This window comes from Eschrichtius robustus, chromosome 6 (assembly GCF_028021215.1).
Source record: "Eschrichtius robustus isolate mEscRob2 chromosome 6, mEscRob2.pri, whole genome shotgun sequence".
In the NCBI taxonomy this organism is placed as follows: domain Eukaryota; kingdom Metazoa; phylum Chordata; class Mammalia; order Artiodactyla; family Eschrichtiidae; genus Eschrichtius; species Eschrichtius robustus.
The window spans coordinates 76,117,071-76,141,545 of NC_090829.1; the positions used below are offsets into that span (position 1 = coordinate 76,117,071).

Sequence of the window (24,475 nt, forward strand, 5' to 3'; positions counted from 1 at the left end):
TGTATACCATGTATGCTAACCAGAATATCTAGTTTCTTTGGGGAGCTTTTGGCATGGTCTTCCCTATAAGTCAATTATTCATATCTTCCAAAAACAAATATGACGCTTTCTCTAAAATGGTTTTGGAGAGCTCTACCTAGTGTTAGAGAACCAGACATCAAGGTTCTGGAGGATCCTTGAGGTCCAAAGTGTTTCTTTACTCCTTGGAGTTAGAAGAATGCTGTCTCTCTCTGAGCAGACTCTTACCCACCAACCTCTGACCTTTACTGTTGACAAGTGCTTGGCTCCAGAATTTTAGCAACAAGCTTCCTAGAAACATAAGAAAATATGTATTTGTTATGTATTTGTTTCAGCTGTTCTAAGGGTGTGCCATGGAGTAACACAGCCAAGGAATAGAAAGTGCCCAGGAGATTTAAAAGTATGTTTCTTGGTGTTTTTTGTTGTCATCCTATGGATTTTTAATCTCTTTCTACTGTATCTCAGGTCTCAGCAAACCTTGCCAAGTGGATCCCTGTGAGGGTGGTTCTTCATGTGTTAATCTGCATGATAGACATTTTTGCCTGTGTTCAGAAGGGTATTACTATAACTCTTCTACATGCAATAAAGGTGAGTTACAAAGGATGAATCATGGAGAGCTGTACCTCAGACCAAAGTGGAATAGAAAACTTAAAATAATGGCAAAAAGAGCTTCCATAATACTAAAGTTAGAGGAAAATTTAGAGGCAACAAAGGCCAGCCAAGTAGAAAAAAGGTTCTTGTCTTTATCTCAATGGAACCTAGTGGGAGAGGAAATAGACCAATTCAGATTTGTGAGCTAGTCCTAGAGGTACGGGAGTAGATGGGTCCCTTCACTTAAACTGTTCAAGGGAATGGTGCCATGGGGTCAAAATGAGAATGATAGATGTCGGAGTCCCTGGAAAAGTACACAGGCTGCATAAATACAAAGTGGTGCTGTTACATGGGGACACTGATGCAGAATAAGGTGATTTCCTAAAACCACAGAGTCAGACAAACCAGGAACCTGGTCTCTGACCTTGGTTCAGTTCTCCGTCATAGGATTTGCTTGTTCTATAACAGCAAACCCTATTTTTGGAGACTTAAGAGCCTCTCAGCTCTGGAAATGAACTTTAAGAGCAAATCGACCCTATACTTTTTTGGTTATATCAGCTGGGTGCTATGAAAGTCCAAGGCTGTTTCCTGAGTTACATGTTTTTGTCTGTTTTATGAATGAGAAATATCCCTCCTTGCCAGAACAGACCAACTGTACAGGAAATGAATGCATTGTGTTGGCCACAGAAATTAGAGATATCCCCAAAGCCAAAAGAATGTTCCTGTTTTTAGCACTAATACTCTCATTTCTGGGGATCCACTCTAAGTAAATGACTCCATATGTAGAAAGGTTTGTGCATGAAGATGTTCATTGCAACTGTTTTTTTCCCTCTTAAATAATTAAAAGCACTGAAAACAAAAAAATGACTGCATCAATGAAGGAAAGATGTATTTCATAGAATATTATGTAGCATTTAAGTTAATTATGAAGACTAAGTAATGATTTGGAAAAATGTTTACTATTAATAATAAGTAAAGAAGACTCATGATACAAACTTGGAATTATAACGATGTAAATTAAGCGCGCGCGCGCACACACACACACACACACACACACACACACACACAGAGCTGGGAGAAATATACCAAAATGAGAATACTTGTGGTAGGTTAGGTCAGGTTTGGGGTAATGTTTTTCATATTTCCAGATTTCTTATAGTATCATCATACGTTTAGAATTTTTAAAAATAAACTATGCTTTAAACAAAATGGAAATGACCCTCTTTACATTAAATATCACAGAGAGATTCTGCTTGAATTTCAGGAAAGATATTCCCTGGTATGATTACGGTCAAAATATCATCTACATCCGGCTTGGAAGATGAAAAGTCTGTGGCCTACCAGGAATTATACCTTAATATTACTACATTTGTAAGTATTTTACAAACATCCTTCCTCTATAAATATTCTTTATTCTAACACTGACTTGTAGAGTGTAGACTGGTGTTCGGGTGGTACATGCTGGTACAGCTGTACCGATGGTTCAAGTAGTGAAACGCATGCTTATTGGTTTGTAAACAGTAGCTGTTCCAAACTCCTGGGGGCCACTGCTTCCTGGTTGCCCAGGCTCCTCCTCTGGGACCCTGGGTCCTCACTGTGATCCTGCACCTAGAGGGGTAACATCTGGCACAGCAGAGGGCCTTTAGAAGCTACCTCCAACCATGCCATACTCATTCATACAGAAATATTCTTAAATATTTTTAAGTGGACAGAGAAATGTAATGCTGTTTTAAAATAAATTACTTCCATAGAATTGAAGAGAAAAAAAAATTAAAGATGATGATTTTTTTTTCCTTTTTACAATCAAATTTGCATACTAGTCTGGCTTTTTTCATGTCTGGAAGAGGAACTCCATCTGAATTAATATGTTACTTCTTTTTCCCATTGTCAAAAATGTCAAAATGAACAACAGCTTCATTTCATTTTGATTATTGTGAGTGTGTCGACATGAAAGAGATGGAGATCTCTATTCTGAAACCACAGATGTCAGAGCTGGAAGGTCTTAGAGAGGGTGTCCAGCCAGTGTTTCTCAAAATTTAGTATTGAAGGGAAAAATGTTAGCTTGGAAATATGTCTTAGAACTCTAGGTGGAGAAACACTTTATTTTTGTTTTAACATCTTTATTGGAGTATAATTTCTTTACAATGGTGTGTTAGTTTCTGCTTTGTAACAAAGTGAATCAGCTATACATATACATATATCCCCATATCTCCTCCCTCTTGCGTCTCCCTCCCACCCTCCCTATCCCACCCCTCTAGGTGGTCACAAAGCACCGAGCTGATTCCCTGTGCTATGCGGCTGCTTCCCACTAGCTATCTATTTTACATTTGGTAGTGTATATATGTCCATGCCACGCTCTCACTTCGTCCCAGCTTACCCTTCCCCCTCCCCTTGTCCTCAAGTCCATTCTCTACATCTGCATCTTTATTCCCGTCCTGCTCCGAGGTTCTTCATGACCTTTTTTTTTTTTTTTTAGATTCCATATATGTGTGTTAGCATACTGTATTTGTTTTTCTCTTTCTGACTTACTTCACTCTGTATGACAGACTCTAGGTCCATCCACCTCACTACGGATAACTCAATTTCGGTTCTTTTTATGGCTGAGTAATATTCCATTGTATATATGTGCCACATCTTCTTTATCCATTCATCTGTCGATGGACACTTACGTTGCTTCCATGTCCTGGCTATTGTAAATAGAGCTGCAATGAACATTGTGGTACATGACTCTTTTTGAATTATGGTTTTCTCAGGGTATATGCCCAGTAGTGGGATTGCTGGGTGGTATGGGTAGTTCTATTTCTAGTTTTTTAAGGAACCTGCATACTGTTCTCCATAGTGGCTCTATCAATTTACATTCCCACCAACAGTGCAAGAGGGTTCTCTTGGAGAAACACTTTAAAAAACTAACATCTTAATGGGGGCCCAGGAAGCACGGTGGCCATGAAAATGGACCAGAAAGTTCAGAATAACAGTCAAGGATCAGGAAGGCTAAGTAACTGACCGAAGGTCACTCAGCTGATGAGTGAGGATGGGGGATTTGAACCCAGACCTGCGTGACCTCAGGGCTGCTTCTCCTTCCCTACTGGCTCCATTGTGCAATGAGGTCCGGGCAGGCCTGTTAGCATAGTTCATGCCCTCCTGCCCAGTCTTGCAGCCCTTCAGACTGAGAGGTGTATATCCCCAAATCCTCAAAGGGTGACCTGATAGAAGAAAAAAAAAGGAAAACCTTTTTCCTATGCCAGATGCTAATTTTGCAATCTCATTTTTTGGGATTAAGAAAATTAAAAGTGCTATGATCAGTAGGGGAGTTGGATAGAACCTTGGAGGTTATCCAGTGAACTTGTTCCTAAGTAGATTCCCAGGGCCCTGATGGTTTACAGAAATACCCGCTCTTCCTGATATTTAAAAGAATTAAAAGGAATATGGACATATTCTGGATACAAGGTTGCCCAGACTAACTAGAGCATCAAATATATTTGAATTTGACTAGAATAAAAGAGAAATGATTTAACATCTTTTTAAATGACATTGGTTGCCATGATTTTTTAAAATGTGGGGTCCCCGTGGGAGAAAAATAATAAAATTCTTGGATTATATAATAAAAAAATTTGCACCAACCCAGTTCAACATTCATGTAATAAATATGGAGATGGGGTCCAAAGAGAGGAAGACATGTCCAGGGTCATGTCTTTCACAGTTAAGTCATTCAATCATCGGTCAACTGGTGTTTGTTGAGTGTTTCCTAGGCATTGCCCTGTGCTGAGTCCTATGGAATAGGGATGGGAATGGGCAGGCGGTAGGGGGTGTCGTAAGAAAGAGAAAACGAACCCCATTCTTGGCATCAAAGAACTTATGTTCTAATTGAGACCCCCACCCTACCTCCACCTCACCCCTGCCAGAGGTCCCAGCTTAATCTCTGGCCACTTGTTAACAAGTGTCTAGAATTGTCTCTGCTCGTAGAACGCAACTCAGGCCTAAGAAGATCTACCTGTGCTGGAGCCCCTTCCAGCTCACAAAGCCATGTATCATATATTCTATCTCACTTTCTCCACATGATAGCAATATGTGGTGGGAATTACTGCTATCTCAAATTTTCCAATGAGAAAGTGAGGTTCAAAGCAGTTAAATTTTGCAAAAGCTAAGCGGAGAAGTTTGGCACTTCAGCCTGCTGCCTTCTGAGCCGCACTGCTTCTGAGCATTGGTGTGGGCTGCTCCTTCTTCCACTTCCTGGCCCCGCACTACCTACTGAAATGCTTTACAGCCCATCTCCTCTATGAAGCCCTCTCTGGTTCTCTGCGACTAGATGAGAGTTTCTTTGCACTTCCACGGTAGATTCTACTCTCTCTGGCACTTAACCTCTCTCAACTTCATGGTGTAACCTCTTATTTGATCAGAGGCTGGTTCTACCCATCTTGGTAATCTCTATGTCTCAGGCATGATGCCTTGGTAAGGTAGGCATTTAAGTCTTCCTTAGGTAAATTGATGAGTGTACAAAGTATGCATATAGGTAAGTCTAACAGTAACTTTGAAAAGACAAAACAAGTCAGTCACGTTATTTTTAAGAGTATTGATTTGGCTGGGTGCTTCAGGTTTCCATCTTCTTCCTGGGTGGCTCTGAATTATATCAGAATCTTCCTATGTTAGAGCAAAAATTACTGAAAGGTATTAGAGCGCATGGAAAGAATAAATAATTTGTTGTGTTATAGTTACATAAATGAGTTTAGAAATGGATTTATGTTAAAACCTAGATGTAATATCACTTGTCCCCCCTCTTTGTAGTTGTTCTTAATTCTGTTCTTCTTCTCCACAGTTTAAAAATGCATTTAACAATCCTGATTACGGACAGACTGTAATTGGTAAATTAAGGTAAGTTTGCTGTGGACCGATGGGGTACTTTGGAAGCAGGTTGTGTTTGCCTAACTTCTGTGTTCTCTTGCATACCCCATGTGGCACTGAGGCCCTAGGATGGCTAGTCACAGGTCAAGAAGAGATGATTAGTCTGAGTACCACGGAGGGCCCTGCCTCTGATGTCACATTGACCCAGGCCTGGGTGGGCAGGGTATAACCTGGGGATGGCAAGATGCTGCCTGTGATTGGCTACTCAGCAACTTGCACATATAGTCCAGGGCATTACCTGGTTCTGTTTGTTTGGTTTGATGCCTTGGCTACAAACCACACCTGGTCAATCCCTGGAATGTGCATTCCAGGGGGTCAGGAGGAGAATGAATGGCTCATGGCCATCTCTTCCCTCATAGGGGGGAATGAGGCAGACAGGAAGACCCCAGTCATGCACCTGGCTACTGAAGGGCCTGTCGTGAGCTCTTTCTACAGTAAGAACAAGCATGCAGTGGGCATATCAACATGCAGTGACCAGGGTTGCATGCTATTTGGGAACCCAAAGAGGCAGAGGATTCTCAAGAAGTTAGTGATTCCATCTTGGCCTTCTCTGAAATGTATTGATACACGAGTGCTACAGGCTGAGGAAAGAATGCTCTAAGGCAGGGGTCCCCAACCCCCGGGGGCGGCACAGCAGAAGGTGAGCGGCAAGCGAGCAAAGCTTCATCTGCCGCTCCCCATCGCTCCCCATCGCTCCGCATTGCTCCCCATGGCTCCCCATGGCTCGAATTACCGTCTGAACCATCCCCGCCCCATCGGTGGAAAAATTGTCTTCCATGAAACTGGTGCCTGGTGGCAAAAACGCTGGGGACCACTGCTCTAAGGTGAACAGAACCATGCAGAAAAAGCAGCTTTAATGTATTTATATTTTATGGTTTTACTATTGCATCTATCTTTATAAACTTTGTCAAGTCCTTTGTGGAAAAACATACTATATATATTTAGATATGTGAATTCAGAGAAGACCTCCTAAAAGTGGTGAGATTTGATCTTGGCGGTGAGCAAGGTGCACATGTGATGGGTAGCCAGAAGGCCAGCAGGCAGCTTAATGGGAGGCACGGTGCAAGCAGCAGGCAGAGAGGCTGGGCCCCAATGCAGAGGCTGGAAGCTGGAGGTACAGCAGACTGCTGAAGGTCTATGCATTGCTGAAGGGCATCAGGTTTGATTTAGGGGACAACAGGGAATTCACGCGTCGGGATGACTGGATAAAAAGAGTAACAGTGAGGTGTAAATCTGTGCTTGGATCCCTGCCTTGGCACGTTATTGCTGTGTGACTGGGTAGGCATTTAACCTCTCTGAACTTTTGTTGCCTCATCTCTGTAACTGGGATAATCTGATCAACCTTCCCAGAACCCTGGGAGGAGCAAATGAGATACCTTTGGAAAGATTGCCTGCCCAAAGTGCCTGGCACATAGTCAGTTTCAACAAGTTAGTTCCCCTTCTGTTTTCCTTCCAGAATATGGGACCCTGCAAGTATGATGGAGAGCTGGTCCCACAGAGTCACTTGGGGAAACTGTGGCACTCCTTCTGTTCTTAAGGAGTTACTGAAAGGGGAGTTTGGAGGCAACCCCTTACCTGTGAGCTCAGTGTCCTGACAGGAGGGACTCCCCCAGCAGGGGGGCCATGGCAGGCAGATAGACCTCAGTCTCACCTCAGAAGGCATTTCTTAGGCTCCATACCAGTGCTCTCTCCTCTGAATCCCCAAGCTCTTTATTTACTGTCCAAATGTTGGAATTGGAAGGATCCTCAGAATTTCTCTAACTGTCAAACTTCTCTTTGGACAGAGGAGGACACTCAGGCTGAGGGAAGCTGGGACTGGTCTTGGACCACAAAAGATGGTGGCTATCCTGGGTCTAGATCTCTGGGCTCTTAACTCAGAGGCTAGTGCTCTAGTCATTTATACTACAGCTTTTTGTCACTTAAGAACACGGCCGCTCCATCATTTCCTTGAACTGTTCTGTAAGTGTCATGTCTTGTCTCCTGAATTGAGAGTATGCTAGCAGCTTCTTTAAATGAATGAATTATGGATGGCATTTCTTTCCTAGCCCCACTGCAAAACTATACCATAGATCTCTGGTCATCTTTCAACTGATAAAGAAAGCTTGTATCAAGTACCCCTTTCTCACTGCCCTATACCTTCCACTGTCACCTCCAAATCCCATCATGAACAAATCATGATAGGAAATGTTAAATTAGAATTCTGAAGCCCATTTTGCTTTTTAGACTCCCTTTTGAGGTGATCATTCCTAAAAACAGGATTTGGTTCATGTTTTGGATTTTCTGGATTGTTCTGCTGAACCCACACGGCTGTGAACATTTTCTAAGTAGGCTGGCTATGTTTTCAAGCTTCTCTATTTCTTTAAAAGTCAGAAAGGAGTATCAGAAAACAATTGGACAGGAAAAATATATCCTGAGTCTTAAAAACACACAGCCACAAATCAGAGAGGGAAGAAGTTTTTTTTGCTGTGGTGGTTTTTTTGGGTTTTTTTTGGTCACAGAAGTCCCTTTTACTAGTGAAAGACTGAAAATAACCTCAATATCATAATAGGAGGTTGGTTAAGTACATTATGATACATGCATGGGATGGAATATTATGCAGCCATTTCAAATGATGTACACATTTTAAATGATGACAGGAAGATATTCACAATGTACCAAAAAATGAAAATGTACGCTAAAAAGAAGCATGTATAAAGGATTTTACCTTGCAAAAGTAAAATATATGCATGAAAAAAGACTGGTGATATTTAGAATCAGAAAAACAATTATTTAAAAATAAGAGTAATATATGTTTATTGTAAAAAATTTGGAAAAAACAGAAAATATGAATAGAAGACAAAAAAATCACTGACAGTCTCTCAACTCAGGGATATTTATGCATTTTGGTATATTTCCTTCTACTCTTTTTTTAAAAATAAATATTTATTTATTTATTTATTTTTGGCTGCATTGGGTCTTCGTTGCTGCGTGCAGGCTTTCTCTGGTTGTGGCGAGCAGGGGTTACTCTTTGTTGCGGTGCATGGGCTTCTCATTGCAGTGGCTTCTCTTGTTGCAGAGCATGGGCTCTAGTCACGTGGGCTTCAGTAGTTGTGGCTCGCAGGCTCTAGAGTGCAGGCTCAGTAGTTGTGGCGTACGGGCTTTGTTGCTCCATGGCATGTGGGATCTTCCCGGACCAGGGCTCGAACCCGTGTCCCCTGCATTGGCAGGCGGATTCTTAACCACTGTGCCACCAGGGAAGTCCCTTTCCTTCTATCTCCATTTCTATGAAAGCTGCTTCATCTGGTAGGGCCCGAGGGATCACTCCAGGATCACTGAATCTGGTCCTCAACAGTGTAGCCATGGAGAAAAGGAAGAGCATGGCAGCAAACACAGGGATGGCAGGAGACAGCTGGACAGCCAGGTAGCGGCATTCGAAGGCGAAGAAGAGTGTACGTGTCCCCAGGATGAGGAAGAGGGTCAAATAGAAGATGCCCTTTTGCCGGGCCATCATCACGCGGCCATCACAGCAGAAGGTGTTCCTGCCTAAGAGTTTCTTCCACTTCCGTGTCACCTTTCTCACCACCATCACAGACATGATTGGAATTCCTGGTCCAAAATGGGTTTTGTGATTACAAGAGGGAAGAAACAAAAGCTGAGCCCAGCTTTGAAATCACGTTGCCTGATACTGCTTCCGCTGGGTCAAACATCATCAGAAGTCCAATTTCTAGCCCTGGAAAACAGTCTTCTCCTGATAAACTGGCCCAGCGAGAGAAGAGAGACCAGGAAGGGGAGCCGGGCCTGAACCCCGGAGACCGAACTCGGCCGGGAACCGAGGCCAGGAAGTGCACTGTCCCAGGGCACCACGTCGGCTGCCCGAGGTGGCAGCGGCTTCTCCCCAGCCCGGAGGCTGCCTCCTCCTGACAAGGGGCCCTAATGGTCGGGGCCCTAAACCAGCTGTGGCAACCACCCACCGTGGGGCGAATGGCGGGAAGAAGTGTTTTATTTATTTACTTATTTATTTATTTATTTACTTACTTATTTTTGCTGTGTTGGGTCTTCGTTTCTGTGCGAGGGCTTTCTCTAGTTGTGGCAAGTGGGGGCCACTCTTCATCGCGGTGCGCGGGCCTCTCACTGTCGCGGCCTCTCTTGTTGCGGAGCACAGGCTCCAGACGCGCAGGCTCAGTAGTTGTGGCTCACGGGCCTAGTTACTCCGCGGCATGTGGGATCTTCCCAGACCAGGGCTCGAACCCGTGTCCCCTGCATTAGCAGGCAGATTCTCAACCACTGCGCCACCAGGGAAGCCCAAGAAGTTTTTTAAAGTCCTTTTTTTTCTCTCAGTGGTTGTATCACTTGATTCTTTTTTGGATAATGAAAGAATTAGAACTTGGTACAGCTGATCTCAGGGCCCCAAGTTGCAGCGCTGATTAGAGAGATTCTTATGATGTCTTGCTCATAGCAAGCACTTAGTGTCTGGTGAAATGATTTGGTATTATATTCTGATGCTTCTCACCGCCCCATCCCTCGTTGGGATCAGTTCTCTTCTGGGTCAGGTGTGCCCAGGTCCAATCACACACACACACACACACACACACACACACTTTGAAGCTGACTTCTGGCTTCCTGGGCCCTTTCTGGGAATGATCTAGACTCTGTATGGTTGATTACTGCTCTCTCTGTGCACAGGGAGGAACACACACCCCTCTGTCTCTCTCAAAGCACAAATCTGAGATTTTACAGCTCATCAAGAGACCTACTCTTGACTTTCTGCAGAAAGTGACAGCTTACTGTTTCAGATGTCACTTATTCTCCTTCTGGTTCACTCCAGGCTCCTCAATCCTAAGAATGATTGTCCACAATTTTTCTAAGTATCTTCCAACAAGACCTGGCTATAGCCCTAGATTTCCTCCGAATGCATGCCGAATAGAGATCTCTAGGCCTATAAATGGCCATCTTATGGCAACCCCATGCCTCTCTATGTGAGCCTCAACAGTGGATATAAAACCATGGGTAGGGACTAGTGCTGGAAGATCTGAGAGTCTGGGAGGTCTGAAGACCAATTTTTTTCTCTTTTTGGAATTTTATTTATTTTTTATACAGCAGGTTCTTATTAGTTATCTATTTTATACATATTAGTGTATATATGTCAATCAAAATCTCCCAGTTCATCCCACCATCACCACCCCCCCTCCAGTTTCCCCCCTTGGTGTCCATATGTTTGTTCTCTACATCTGTGTCTCTATTTCTGCCCTGCAAACTGCTTCATCTGTACCATTTTTCTACGTTCCACATATATGCGTTAATATGTGATATTTGCTTTTCTCTTTCTGACTTACTTCACTCTGTATGACAGTCTCTAGAGCCATCCACGTCTCTACAAATGACCCAGTTTAGTTCCTTTCTATGGTTGAGTAATAGTCCACTGTATATATGTACCGCATCTTCTTTATCCATTCGTCTGTCGATGGGCATTTAGGTTGCTTCCATGTCCTGGCTATTGTAAATAGTGCTGCAATGAACATTGGGGTGCATGTGTCTTTTTGAATTATGGTTTTCTCTGGGTATATGCCCAGTAGTGGGATTGCTGGGTCATATGGTAATTCTATTTTTAGTTTTTTAAGGAACCTCCATACTGTTCTCCATAGTGGCTGTATCAATTTACATTCCCACCAACAGTGCAAGAGGGTTCCCTTTTCTCCACACCCTCTCCAGCATTTGTTGTTTGTAGATTTTCTGATGATGCCCATCCTAACTGGTGTGAGGTGATACCTCATTGTAGTTTTGATTTGCATTTCTCTAATAATTAGTGATGTTCAGCAGCTTTTCATGTGCTTCTTGGCCATCTGTATGTCTTCTTTGGAGAAATGTCTGTTTAGGTCTTCTGCCCATTTATTGATTGGGTTGTTTGTGTTTTTAATATTAAGCTGCATGAGCTGTTTATATATTTTGGAAATTAATCCTTTGTCTGTTGATTCATTTGCAAATATTTTCTCCCATGCTGAGGGTTGTCTTTTCATCTTGTTTGTAGTTTCCTTTGCTTTGCAAAAGCTTTTAAGTTTCATTAGGTCCCATTTGATTATTTTTGATTTTATTTCCATTACTCTAGGAGATAGATCAAAAAAAATCTTGCTGTGACTTATGTCAAAGAGTGTTCTTCCTATGTTTTCCTCTAAGAGTTTTATAGTGTCCAGTCTTACATTTAGGTCTCTAATCCATTTTGAGTTTATTTTTGTGTATGGTGTTAGGGAGTGTTCTAATTTCATTCTTTTACATGTAACTGTCCAGTTTCCCCAGCACCACTTATTGAAGAGACTGTCTTTTCTCCATTGTATATCCTTGCCTCCTTTGTCATAGATTAGTTGACCATAGGTGCGTAGGTTTATCTCTGGGCTTTCTATCCTGTTCCACTGATCTATATTTCTGTTTTTGTGCCAGTACCATATTGTCTTGATTACTGTAGCTTTGTAGTATAGCCTGAAGTCAGGGAGTCTGATTCCTCCAGCTCCGTTTTTTTCCCTCAAGACTGCTTTGGCTATTCAGGGTCTTTTGTGTTTCCATACAAATTTTAAGATTTTTTGTTCTAGTTCTGTAAAAAATGCCACTGGTAATTTGATAGGGATTGCATTGAATCTGTAGATTGCTTTGGGTAGTATAGTCATTTTCAGAATATTGATTCTTCCAATCCAAGAACTTGGTATATCTCTCCATCTGTTGGTATCATCTTTAATTTCTTTCATCAGTGTCTTATAGTTTTCTGCATACAGGTCTTTTGTCTCCCTAGGTAGGTTTATTCCTAGGTATTGTATTCTTTTTGTTGCAGTGGTAAATGGGAGTGTTTCCTTAATTTCTCTTTCAGATTTTTCATCATTAGTGTATAGGAATGCAAGAGATTTCTGTGCATTAATTTTGTATCCTGCAACTTTACCAAATTCATTGATTAGCTCTAGGAGTTTTCTGGTGGCATCTTTAGGATTCTCTATGTATAGTATCATGTCATCTGCAAACAGTGACAGTTTTACTTCTTCTTTTCCAATTTGTATTCCTTTTATTTCTTTTTCTTCTCTGATTGCTGTGGCTAGGACTTCCAAAGCTATGCTGAATAATCGCGGTGAGAGTGGACATCCTTGTCTTGCTCCTGATCTTAGAGGAAATGTTTTCAGTTTTTCACCATTGAGAATGATGTTTGCTGTGGGTTTGTCATATATGGCCTTTATTATGTCGAGGTAGATTCCCTCTATGCCCACTTTCTGGAGAGTTTTTATCATAAATGGGTGTTGAATTTTGTCAAAAGCTTTTTCTGCATCTATTGAGATGATCATATGGTTTTTCTTCTTCAATTTGTTAATATGGTGTATCACATTGATTGATTTGCATATATTGAAGAATCCTTGCATCCCTGGGATAAATCCCACTTGATCATGGTGTATGATCCTTTTAATGTGTTGTTGGATACTGTTTGCTAGTATTTTGTTGAGGATTTTTGCATCTATATTCATCAGTGATATTGGTCTGTCATTTTCTTTTTGTGTAGTATCTTTGTCTGGTTTTGGTATCAGGGTGATGGTGGCCTCATAGAATGAGTTTAGGAGTGCTCCTTCCTCTGCATTTTTTGCAAGAGTTTGAGAAGGATGGGTGTTAGCTCTTCTCTAAATGTTTGACAGAAGTCACCTGTGAAGCCATCTGGTCCTGGACTTTTGTTTGTTGGAAGATTTTTAATCACAGTTTCAATTTCATTACTTGTGATTGATCTGTTCATATTTTCTGTTTCTTCCTGGTTCAGTCCTGGGAGGTTATACCTTCCTAAGAATTTGTCCATTTCTTCCAGGTTGTCCATTTTATTGGCATAGAGTTGCTTGTAGTAGTCTCTTAGGATGCTTTGTATTTCTGCGGTGTCTGTTGTAACTTCTCCTTTTTCCTTTCTAATTTTATTGATTTGAGTCCTCTCCCTCTTTTTCTTGATAAGTCTGGCTAATGGTTTATCAATTTTGTTTATGTTCTCAAAGAACCAGCTTTTAGTTTTATTGATCTTGGCTATTGTTTTCTTTGTTTCTATTTCATTTATTTCTGCTCTGATCTTTATGATTTCTTTCCTTCTGCTAACTTTGGGTTTTCTTTGTTCTTCTTTCTCTAGTTCCTGTAGGTGTAAGCTTAGATTGTTTATTTGAGATTTTTCTTGTTTCTTGAGGTAGGCTTTTATAGTTATAAGCTTCCCTCTTAGAACTGCTTTTGCTGCATCCCATAGGTTTTGGATCATCGTGTTTTCATTGTCATTTGTCTCTAGGTATTTTTTGATTTCCTCTTTGGTTTCTTCAGTGATCTCTTGGTTATTTAGTAACATATTGTTTAGCCTCCATGTGTTTGTGTTTTTTACATTTTTTCCCCCTGTAATTGATTTCTAATGTCATAGCATTGTGGTCGCGAAAGATGCTTGATATGATTTCAATTTTCTTAAATTTACCGAAGCTTGATTTGTGACCCAAGATGTGATCTATCCTGGAGAATATTCTGGTGCACTTGAGAAGAAAGTGTAATCTGCTCTTTTTTGGATGGAATGTCCTATAAATATCAATTAAATCTATCTGGTCTATTGTGTCATTTAAAACTTATGTTTCCTTATTAATTTTCTGTCTGGATGATCTGTCCATTGGTGTAAGTGAGGTGTTAAAGTCCCCCACTATGATTGTGTTGCTGTCGATTTCCTCTTTTAGAGCTGTTAGCAGTTGCCTTATGTATTGAGGTGCTCCTATGTTGGGTGCATATATATTTATAATTGTTATATCTTCTTCTTGGATTGATCCCTTGATCATTATTGCCGCAGACCGGCTGCAGAAAGCTAGAAGTTCCTGGCGGTGAGGGGTAAGGAACTGAAAAGCACCAGTATGGGGTCAGAAGGGTCAAGACAACTGATGGTTGCAAGGCAAGTTTATTCAAAGAGCATGAATGTATATATAGGTTTAGTATGGAACGAATACTAGACAACAAATCAGTAAACCTTGTATTTCCACATAATTCTGTCGCCACTATCTATGCGCCACTATCTATGCGTCAGCATGCCTTATGGGCCATTCTTTGGAGATACAGACTTCCCCCTCAGGGCAGCACGTCCTTCTTCTGGGGAACAACCAGGGGCTCTTAGATCCAGAGCAGGCACCTGGAACGAAACTGGCCGCAAGCCATTTTCCTTTTTTACGCTCAATACCGCAGCGTCAGGAGTGCATACCAAGAAAGAGACAAGCAGTTCTCCGGAAAGCAGAAAGCTGAATAAGCTTACAGCTTGGGGGCCACCACATTTCCCCCTTTTTTATTATTTTTTAAAGCTTGATAATGTAGTTTTAAGCCATGAACATCCTGATGCAAGACAGCGAAGCGCCCCATTACAAATCTAACAACACAAGGTAATAAACCGATCATCAATAAAAGTAGTACACCAATTGATATCAGGCCTGAGAGCCCTCCATGAATCCATTGTATCGGATTTAGCCCTTGTAGTTGATCTAATAATCCTTGAATCAAATTCTGGGGTCCATCTTCGTCCAGGTGGGCCTCTTGAATAGCTTGTATTTCGGCATTTAACTTTTGAATATCAAGGCTAATGTGTCCATCAGTCCATATACTTAATATATGCATTTTTACTTTTTCCCAATCCCATTGTGAATCATTATATAAATGTTGAGTTACACAAATCCAGGTATATTTGGCATGACAAATCAAACGCATTTTTAATTTTAAAGCCATAACTTGATCCCCTATTCCTATTAGAACATTTTTTAATTCATCTACTTCCGTTTTTAGTTGGGTATCAATATGACTTTGTAGGGCTAATGCTACACTAGTATTTTTAGATAACTGATTAACATAATGAGCCTGGTGAATAGTTTGTGAAAGAGCAATCCCAGCAGTGGCCGCAGTAGCAGTTAAAGCTGCTAAGGCTAGGATTGCACATATTAGAACACCTATAAATCTCTTTGGTCGTTTTAATGCTTCAGTCAATTCCAGCCAGGCTTGCATGCCAGTGTTATGATACCATGGTTCAGACAAATTAACAGGTAACATTATATAAGAAGGTTGCTTCATAATCATAACAGATGTAGATCCTTTAACGGGCAAAACACAACTACTAAAGATACAATTAACACAAGTAATATTATAACCTATAGGATTCATAGTGTTTTCTACAATTAAATCTCCAATCAATAAAGCATAAGGAGGAGCGACGCAAGTAATCACCGGTCTATAAGAAAAGGATAAGGCAAGTTTCCAGAATTCCCATTGCTTGTAAAAAACAAGGCTGTTATTATTAACGGGGACAGAAGAAACTAGTATGGTGCCATTATCATAATCTAAAGTACACCAGACAGAGGCTTTAGTCCATGTATCATTACAAACAGGAAAATCAAACTGCGGGAATTCAGAAGCCATAAAAGCAGGAAATTGTAGTCCTGTGACAGTCTTTACGACCGTAATTTGATGTCCAGCTAATAACGTCCCTTGATTACCTATGGTAGTTTCAATACACAAATAATGTCCAGTATCTTCAATCCTCAAGCGATATATGCATAGAGAATGATCCAACGAAGTATTAGAAGCAAGCTTAGTTACTCTAGCATTCATGTGAATGGGAACGTTATCCTTATACCAAAATACAAAGGTGGATAAATCTTCTCGTCCAGAAACAGTCTGTTTGCAAGGAAGACAAATATTAGATCCCACAGCTTTATAATTTTTACGTAAACGAGTAAAAAATTGAGAATTTACAGTGGTTTGGTAAGAAATAGCATGTTCTAAAGCAACAGCCTTAACACAACCCGAATTGGTACTCATAGGACTTAAACAAACAGGGGGAGTATTAAACCAATTAGAGTAATTAACAGAAGTATTAGTAATAGGCAAATTTCCTAGCACTCTTCCAAAAGTAGAATCATTATAGAAAATTGGAAGGTCAGCTTCAGACCATGTAACAGGTTGTAATAAAGGAGGATCGGGTACATAAGCCCAATAAGATTTAGCCTCTATAGGTGGGGCTGCCAATACAGCTATCATGGCTAAAAAAAGGTAAGAGGAGAGCGAGGATGAGCACTCTCCTCCGTAATCCTACGTGCTTGAAATACTAAACATTGCAATGGATACCAAGTGATTTGATTTCCATCTCCCCTCCCCTCCCTGACAAGTTGTCTCCTACTCCGTCGCCGCATTCTTCTCTTCCGCCGGGGGGGAACCGGTTGGGGTGTGCTGTGGTCGATTGCGAGAGCCTCAGGCGACGCATTCTTCGAGTCAGGGTGTTTATTGGTGATGGCATGATAATGTCGAACCAAGCGCTCCGGGAGCCACCGAGGAGAGTCTGCCTCCCTAGGGAAGACACAACCATGGCCTCGGCCCCATACTAAAACAGGGTCTGGTCCATGCCAAAGGTTAGTCATGGGATCTTTCCATTTAACAAGCGCTTTTTCAGGAGGGGTTCCAGAAAGACCTGTAAACAATCGTTCACAAGGCGTGTGACTAAATGCATCTAAAGTTAAAAAATTTAAAATAAATAAAGCATGATTAAGCATAATCTGAGGAGATCTATCATATTCCCCCTTTTTTATTTTTTGTAATGTAATTTTTAATTGTTGGTTGGCACGTTCTACAATACCTTGACCCTGAGGATTGTAGGGAATGCCTGTTTTACGTGAAATATGGAAAGTTGCACAAAAATTGGCAAAAGCTTTACTCGTATATCCTGGAGCATTGTCTGTTTTTAAAGCTTTAGGAATTCCCGTAGATGCAAAACAGTGAAATAAATGAGTAATTACATATTTAGTAGATTCCCCAGCCAAAGGCGTAGCACATATAAAATTAGAGTAAGTATCAACAGTTACGTGAACAAATTGTAATTTACCAAAAAAGGGAATATGAGTAACATCCATTTGCCAAAGATGATGAGGGAGTAAACCCCGAGGATTGACTCCAAATTGTGGAACAGGAAGGTGGGGTAAACATTTAGAGCGGGACTTAACAATGTATCGGGCTGTTTCTCTAGAAATAGAGAATTGTTTTTGAAGCATAGCAGCAGATTGATGATGTAAATTATGTGATTGAGTAGCAAGATCCTGAGGTTGAGATAAACTTAAGGCTATAATCTTTGTATTTTCGTCAGCCAATTGATTTCCCAAAGACAATGGGCCAGGGAGACCTGAATGGGCTCGAATATGTAATATGGCTACAGGAAAGTCATGCTGACGAATAATCTTTTGTAGTTGAAAGAAAGTCTGAAACAATTGAGAATCAACAGTATTGCCAATTATAGCGGTTTCTATGTTACGCAAAATAGTAACCAAATAATGGCTATCCGTATAGAGATTAAAAGAACAATGTGAAAAGATTTGAAAAGCCAAGGAAATCGCATGTAATTCAACTCGTTGGGCAGAGGTATGATCTGTTTGTTCTTTATGAAGTAAGTCATCAGAAATAACCACAGCGATGCCATTGGCAGAACCATCAGTAAAAACATTTGGGGCATTGAGAATAGGAGTTGAACAGATAGTTTTAGGAAAAATAAATAGATGTTGAGTAGCAAAATGAAGGAGCTTATTAGAAGGATAATGATTATCAATAATTCCTGAATATCCAGCAAAAGCAAGAGCCCAAAAATCAGAGACAAATAATAGCCAAGAATATTGATAAGTAGTATAAGGTATAATAATAGAATTTGGTTCATATCCTACCAACTGAATATTTCTTCTACGACCCAATTGAACAAGGGTTGCTATTAACTCATAATAAGGTGTAATGACTTTATTAGGCGTATTTTTCATATGAATCCATTCAAGAATTCCTGTTTCTTGCCATAATAAGGCGGTAGGGGTATGTGACGTAGCACAGATTATTAATAGTATAGGTAAAGAAGGCTCAATTCTAGTTAGCTGAGCAGATTGTATTGCTTTGTTTACAAGCTTGAGTGCTTGTTGAGCTTCAGAAGTTAAAATACGAGGGGAAGAAGGATCAGGACTTCCCTTTAGGATATTAAAAAGAGGCTGTAGCTGACCCGTAGTTAATTTTAAAGAAGGTCGCAGCCAATTAATATCTCCTAATAACTTTTGAAAATCATTTAAAGTTTTAAGAACGTCAGTCCGTATCTCTATCTTCTGAGGTGTAATATTATAATTTGTGATATACTTACCAAGATATGAGAAAGGTGGGTTCATCTGTACTTTGTCAGCAGCAATGACTAGTCCTGATCGTGACAAATGACTTTGAAGGGAATTATAAGCCTTAAGTAAAATATGTTTATCAGAATAAGCAAGTAATAAGTCATCCATATAATGAATAAAATATATCTGAGGGAACTGTTTACGAACAGGGCAATAACTTGAGCTACAAACTGTTGACATAAGGTAGGACTATTAGCCATACCCTGAGGCAGCATTTTCCATTGATAACGTTGCATAGGTTCTATAAAATTTAAAGAGGGTAAGCTAAAAGCAAATCGCAACTTATCAGCCGGAAATAGAGGAATAGTAAAAAAGCAATCCTTAAGATCAATAATAATAATCATATAATTTTTAGGTATGGCTGCAGGAGAAGGCAAACCTGGTTGCAGAGCTCCCATAATTACCATAGTTTGATTAACAGCACGTAAATCTTGCAATAAACGATATTTTCCCGATTTTTTCTTTATAACAAATGTAGGAGTATTCCAAGGGCTATTAGACTTTTCTAGTCTGCCCAAAGCAAGCTGTTCATTAATTATATTATGGGCCGCCATTAATTTCTCCTTAGAAAGGGGCCATTGGTCCACCCAGACAGGATTATCAGAAATCCAAGTTATAGGGTCAGCATGTGGTGGAGGAGAATCCAAGGCCCCTAGAAAAAACCCAAGCCTGTTTTATCCCGTTTATTATCAGTCTGTAAGGGTAATTTATTTTCCTGTTGATTTTTTCCCAAACCATTCCTAGGATCATACCCTTGATTTAACAATATATTAGTTACAGTAGGGTTGGGACTAAGCAATAGGATTCCCATTTGTTGTAATATATCTCTTCTCCAAAGGTTAACTGGCAATCCGGGCAATACGTAGGGTTTGAATATTCCTTGATTACCTTCAGCATCCTGCCAATGTAGGTATTGCGAACTTTGTTGTGGAGAATTAGATTGGCCAATACCTTGCAACTGTGTAATGGTTTGGTGCACGGGCCAATTTTTTGGCCAATGTATAAACGAAATAACAGAAACATCAGCACCAGTATCTAATAACCCAGAAAAAGGCCTTCCATTTATTTTTAATACCAATTGTGGTCTTTCCCTACCAATTTGTTGAATCCAGTAAACTGCATCAGAGGAACCGAAAGCCCCAGTTCCTCTTTTGTTATGTTGTAAAATTTTTCCTTCTGGTATATATGGAATTAATAGAAGCTGGGCTATTCGCATACCAGGCGTGATAAGAAAAGATCCTTTTGATGTTTGAACCATAACCTTTAATTCCCCTTCCTAATCAGCATCAATCACCCCAGGAATAATAGTTAAGCCTTTCATAGACATACTACTTCTTCCAAGGATTATACCAACCGTTCCCTGGGGTAAAGGCCCAAAAGTTCCCGTAGGAAGGGCTTGGGGTCCCATATCCGAGGTTAATAAGAATTGGGTGGAGGCACAGAGGTCCAGTCCTGCACTATTTGGCGTGGCCCTTTGAAGGGAGGAGATTCCATTCCCTGAGGAACAAAGGTCTGAGCTGGAGGCGGTGGAGCATGTTGTGGGGGGATTATTGACATTGCTCCAATTGTTTGATGGGGCCGGAGCAGGCCCCTCCGGAAGTTTCCCGACAAGGGAGTTCCATCTTTATGAGTCATTGATCGACATTCTTTAGCCCAATGCCGTCCTCTTTGGCATCGGGGACAAATTGTGGGAGGAAGAGATTTACCTTGAGGCACAGAATTTACGACAGGCATATTAGGAGTATCAACAGTACAATTTTTTGCAAAATGACCTGGCTTCCCACATTTAAAACAGTTTTTACTTTTAGCATTTGGCCCAAATCCTGCCTTAGTTAGGGCTGCAGCTATAGCTGCTCCCTGTAAGTAAGATGATCCAATATCAGAACAAACTCGAATATAATCCTCTAAATTTCCTTTCCTTTTCCATGGACGTATAGCTGCTTGACAAATATTATTAGCATTTTCGAAAGCCAATTGTTTGACGATAATTGCTCCAGAAGGACCATCAGAAATAATTCTATTAACAGCCTGTAATAATCTAGCCGCAAAATCAGCATAAGGTTCATCTGCCCCTTGCCTTATTTTAGCAAGGTCTTCAGTCCTAGTGGAGGCAGGTAAATGTTTCCATGCATGTAGAGCTATATGATTGATCTGAGCATAAGCCACAAAAGGGAAAGCTAATTGATCCTGTAATAACTGATGTTGTCCTTCCCCAATCAACATCTCATAATTTACTAGCACATTTTGTGCAGTATTTCTTTCAGCTTGTTCAGCAGCCTTTTCATAATATTCTGATTTCCAAAGTAAATAGTCGCCACCAGTGAGACAAGCACGAGCAATAGATTTCCAGTCTGCTGGAGGCAATGCTTCTGTTGCAATAGTATCCAACATAGTAATAGTGAAAGGGGCTATAGGCCCATATTGTGCACAGGCTGCTTTTAAATCTTTCAAAACCTTAAAGGAGAGAGGCTGATATTCCCAATTATTTTGTTGTGGATTTTGAGGATTGGGTCGTTCCACCACCGGGCAGCAGAATAAAGGATCCTCCCCTCTATTAAGAGCTCCCCGTACTGCTTGTTGTAAAGGACTAAGCTTAGGAGGGATAGGGACAGAGACATGTAATTGCTGTAACCGCGGAAGAATATTTTCATCAGGATATTTTTCAGCCTCATATTTGGCTTCTTCACCTGCTGAATCAAAAGAAAAGTCATCATCATCAAGTGAATTAACACTCTTTATCCTCGGTGGCAACGGAGGAGCAGTAGCTACTGCAGCAATATGTTCTACAGATTTAGCTGTTAATTTTGGAACTGAATCATAAATTGGATTAAAACAATCTCTTATTAAATTCCACAAGCTAAAAATGGAAACTGAAACAGAAGATGGTCCATGTGCTTCATGATATTTAGATAACTCATCTCCTACACGAGTCCAAATTGCTAAGTCCACTGATCCTCCTTCAGGGAACCAAGGACAAGCATCATATACTAATTGCAAAAATTCCAGAAGTTGTGAGGTAGTTACCTTAGTTCCACGGGCTTTTAACATTGAAAGCAAAACCTGAGCAAATAAATCACGCTCCTTAGAGCCCTTTTGTCCCATATTATTTTACTTCTGACTCTTTCTCGAGTTACCGTCCTAAAAACGAAATTATTTCTTGTGGCCACACTATCTCACTCGAGAGTTCTACTTACCTGAAATCTTCCGAAATGCCTCACGCACTCAGGGCCCTGTGCGGGCGCCACTTGCCGCAGACCGGCTGCAGAAAGCTAGAAGTTCCTGGCGGTGAGGGGTAAGGAACTGAAAAGCACCAGTATGGGGTCAGAAGGGCCAAGACAACTGATGGTTGCAAGGCAAGTTTATTCAAAGAGCATGAATGTATATATAGGTTTAGTATGGAACGAATACTAGACAACAAGTCAGTAAACCTTGTATTTCCACATAATTCTGTCACCACTATCTATGCGCCACTATCTATGCGCCACTATCTATGCGCCACTATCTATGCGTCACTATCTATGCGTCAGCATGCCTTATGGGCCATTCTTTGGAGATACAGACTTCCCCCTCAGGGCAGCACGTCCTTCTTCTGGGGAACAACCAGGGGCTCTTAGATCCAGAGCAGGCACCTGGAACGAAACTGGCCGCAAGCCATTTTCCTTTTTTACGCTCAATACCGCAGCGTCAGGAGTGCATACCAAGAAAGAGACAAGCAGTTCTCCGGAAAGCAGAAAGCTGAATAAGCTTACAGCTTGGGGGCCACCACACATTATGTAGTGTCCTTCCTTGTCTCTTGTAACATTCTTTATTTTAAAGTCTATTTTATCCGATACGAGTATTGCTACTCCAGCTTTCTTTTGATTTCCATTTGCATGGAATATCTTTTTCCATTCCCTCGCTTTCAGTCTGTATGTGTCCCTTGGTCTGAAGTGGGTCTCTTGTAGACAGCATATATATGGGTCTTGTTTTTGTATCCATTCAGCAAGCCTGTGTCTTTTGGTTGAAGCATTTAATCCATTCATGTTTAAGCTAATTATGTATGTTCCTATGACCATTTTCTTAATTGTTTTGGGTTTGTTTTTGTAGGTCCTTTTCTTCTCTTGTGTTTCCCACTTAGAGAAGTTCCTTTAGCATTTGTTGTAGAGCTGGTTTGGTGGTGCTGAGTTCTCTTAGCTTTTGTTTGTCTGTAAAGCTTTTGACTTCTCCATTGAATCTGAATGAGATCCTTGCTGGGTAGAGTAATCTTGGTTGTAGGTTCTTCCCTTTCATCACTTTAAATATATCATGCCACTCCCTTCTGGCTTGTAGAGTTTCTGCTGAGAAATCAGCTGTTAACCTTATGGGAGTTCCCTTGTATGTTATTTGTCGTTTTTCCCTTTTTGCTTTCAATAATTTTTCTTTGTCTTTAATTTTTGTCAATTTGATTACTATGTGTCTCAGCATGTTTCTTCTTCTTTTTTTTTTTTTTTTAATAAATTTGGACTTTAAATTTATTTATTTATTTATTTATTTTTGGCTGTGTTGGGTCTTCGTTTCTGTGTGAGCGCTTTCTCCAGTTGTGGCAAGCGGGAGCCATTCTTCATCGCGGTGCGCGGTCCTCTCATTATCGCAGCCTCTCTTGTTGGGAGCACAGGCTCCAGACGCGCAGGCTCAGTAATTGTGGCTCACGGGCCCAGTTGCTCCACGGCATGTGGGATCTTCCCAGACCAGGGCTCGAACCCGTGTCCCCTGCATTGGCAGGCAGACTCTCAACCACTGCGCCACCAGGGAAGCCCAGCATGTTTCTTCTTGTGTTTATCCTCTATGGGACTCTCTGCGCTTCCTGGACTTGGGTGGCTATTTCCTTTCCCATGTTAGGGACTATAATCTCTTCAAATATTTTCTCTGGTCCTTTCTCTCTCTCTTCTCCTTCTGGAACCCCTATAATGCAAATGTTGTTGTGTTTAATGTCTCAGAGGTCTCTTGGGCTGCCTTCATTTCTTTTCATTCTTTTTTCTTTATTCTGTTCTGCAGCAGTGAATTCCATCATTCTGTCTTCCAGGTGACTTATCTGTTCTTCTGCCTCAGTTATTCTGCTATTGATTCCTTCTAGTGTATTTTTCATTTCAGTTATTGTATTGTTCACCTCTCTTTGTTTGTTCTTTAATTCTTCTAGGTGTTTGTTCTTTAATTCTTCTAGGTCTTTGTTAAACATTTCTTGCATCTTCTCGATCTTTGCCTCCATTCTTTTTCCTAGGTCCTGGATCATCTTCACTATCATTATTCTGAATTCTTTTTCTGGAAGGTTGCCTATTTCCACTTCATTTAGTTGTTTTTCTGGGGTTTTATCTTGTTCTTTCATCTGGTACAAAGTCCTCTGCCTTTTCATTTTGTCTATCTTTCTGTGAATGTGGTTTTCCTTCCACAGGCTGCAGAATTGTATTTCTTCTTGCTTCTGCTGTGAAGACTAATTTGTTGATGCTTCAGTTCAATTCATCAAGTGATGGATTCATTTCATTTTTAGCACATCTCCTTCAGCAAGATCTGAAATTCGTACTGTTGGCGTAGAAGTAGTAAACATTTTTACAGAAACTACAAAAGAAACTGAAGAAAACATATCACGTACCATTGAAAATGCAATTGCAAAGAGCCCAACTGAGTTTACAGGATACATCAGTAAGTATGAAATAATTTAATACAATGATTACCTGAAGACCTATCTACTTTTTCATAAAATTTTCTATTATATATTTGAAGGGGGCCAGAAGCACTGGATAATTGAATGCACAACATCTCCCAGTTTCCTTTGAATCTGTCCTTTC

The 24,475-nt window shown here is 40.7% G+C and overlaps 1 protein-coding gene across 1 annotated transcript in view; it reads left to right on the forward strand.

Annotated features, from left to right (window-relative positions):
• Window positions 1–24,475, forward strand: part of LOC137765907 (mucin-13-like) — a 51,046-nt gene that overhangs the window by 12,253 nt on the left and 14,318 nt on the right. Inside the window, exons 5-8 of the mRNA XM_068545659.1 lie at window positions 484–606; window positions 1,874–1,980; window positions 5,423–5,478; window positions 24,178–24,329. Of these exons, the coding sequence (XP_068401760.1) occupies window positions 484–606; window positions 1,874–1,980; window positions 5,423–5,478; window positions 24,178–24,329 (438 nt within the window). The remainder of the gene's footprint in view (window positions 1–483; window positions 607–1,873; window positions 1,981–5,422; window positions 5,479–24,177; window positions 24,330–24,475) is intronic.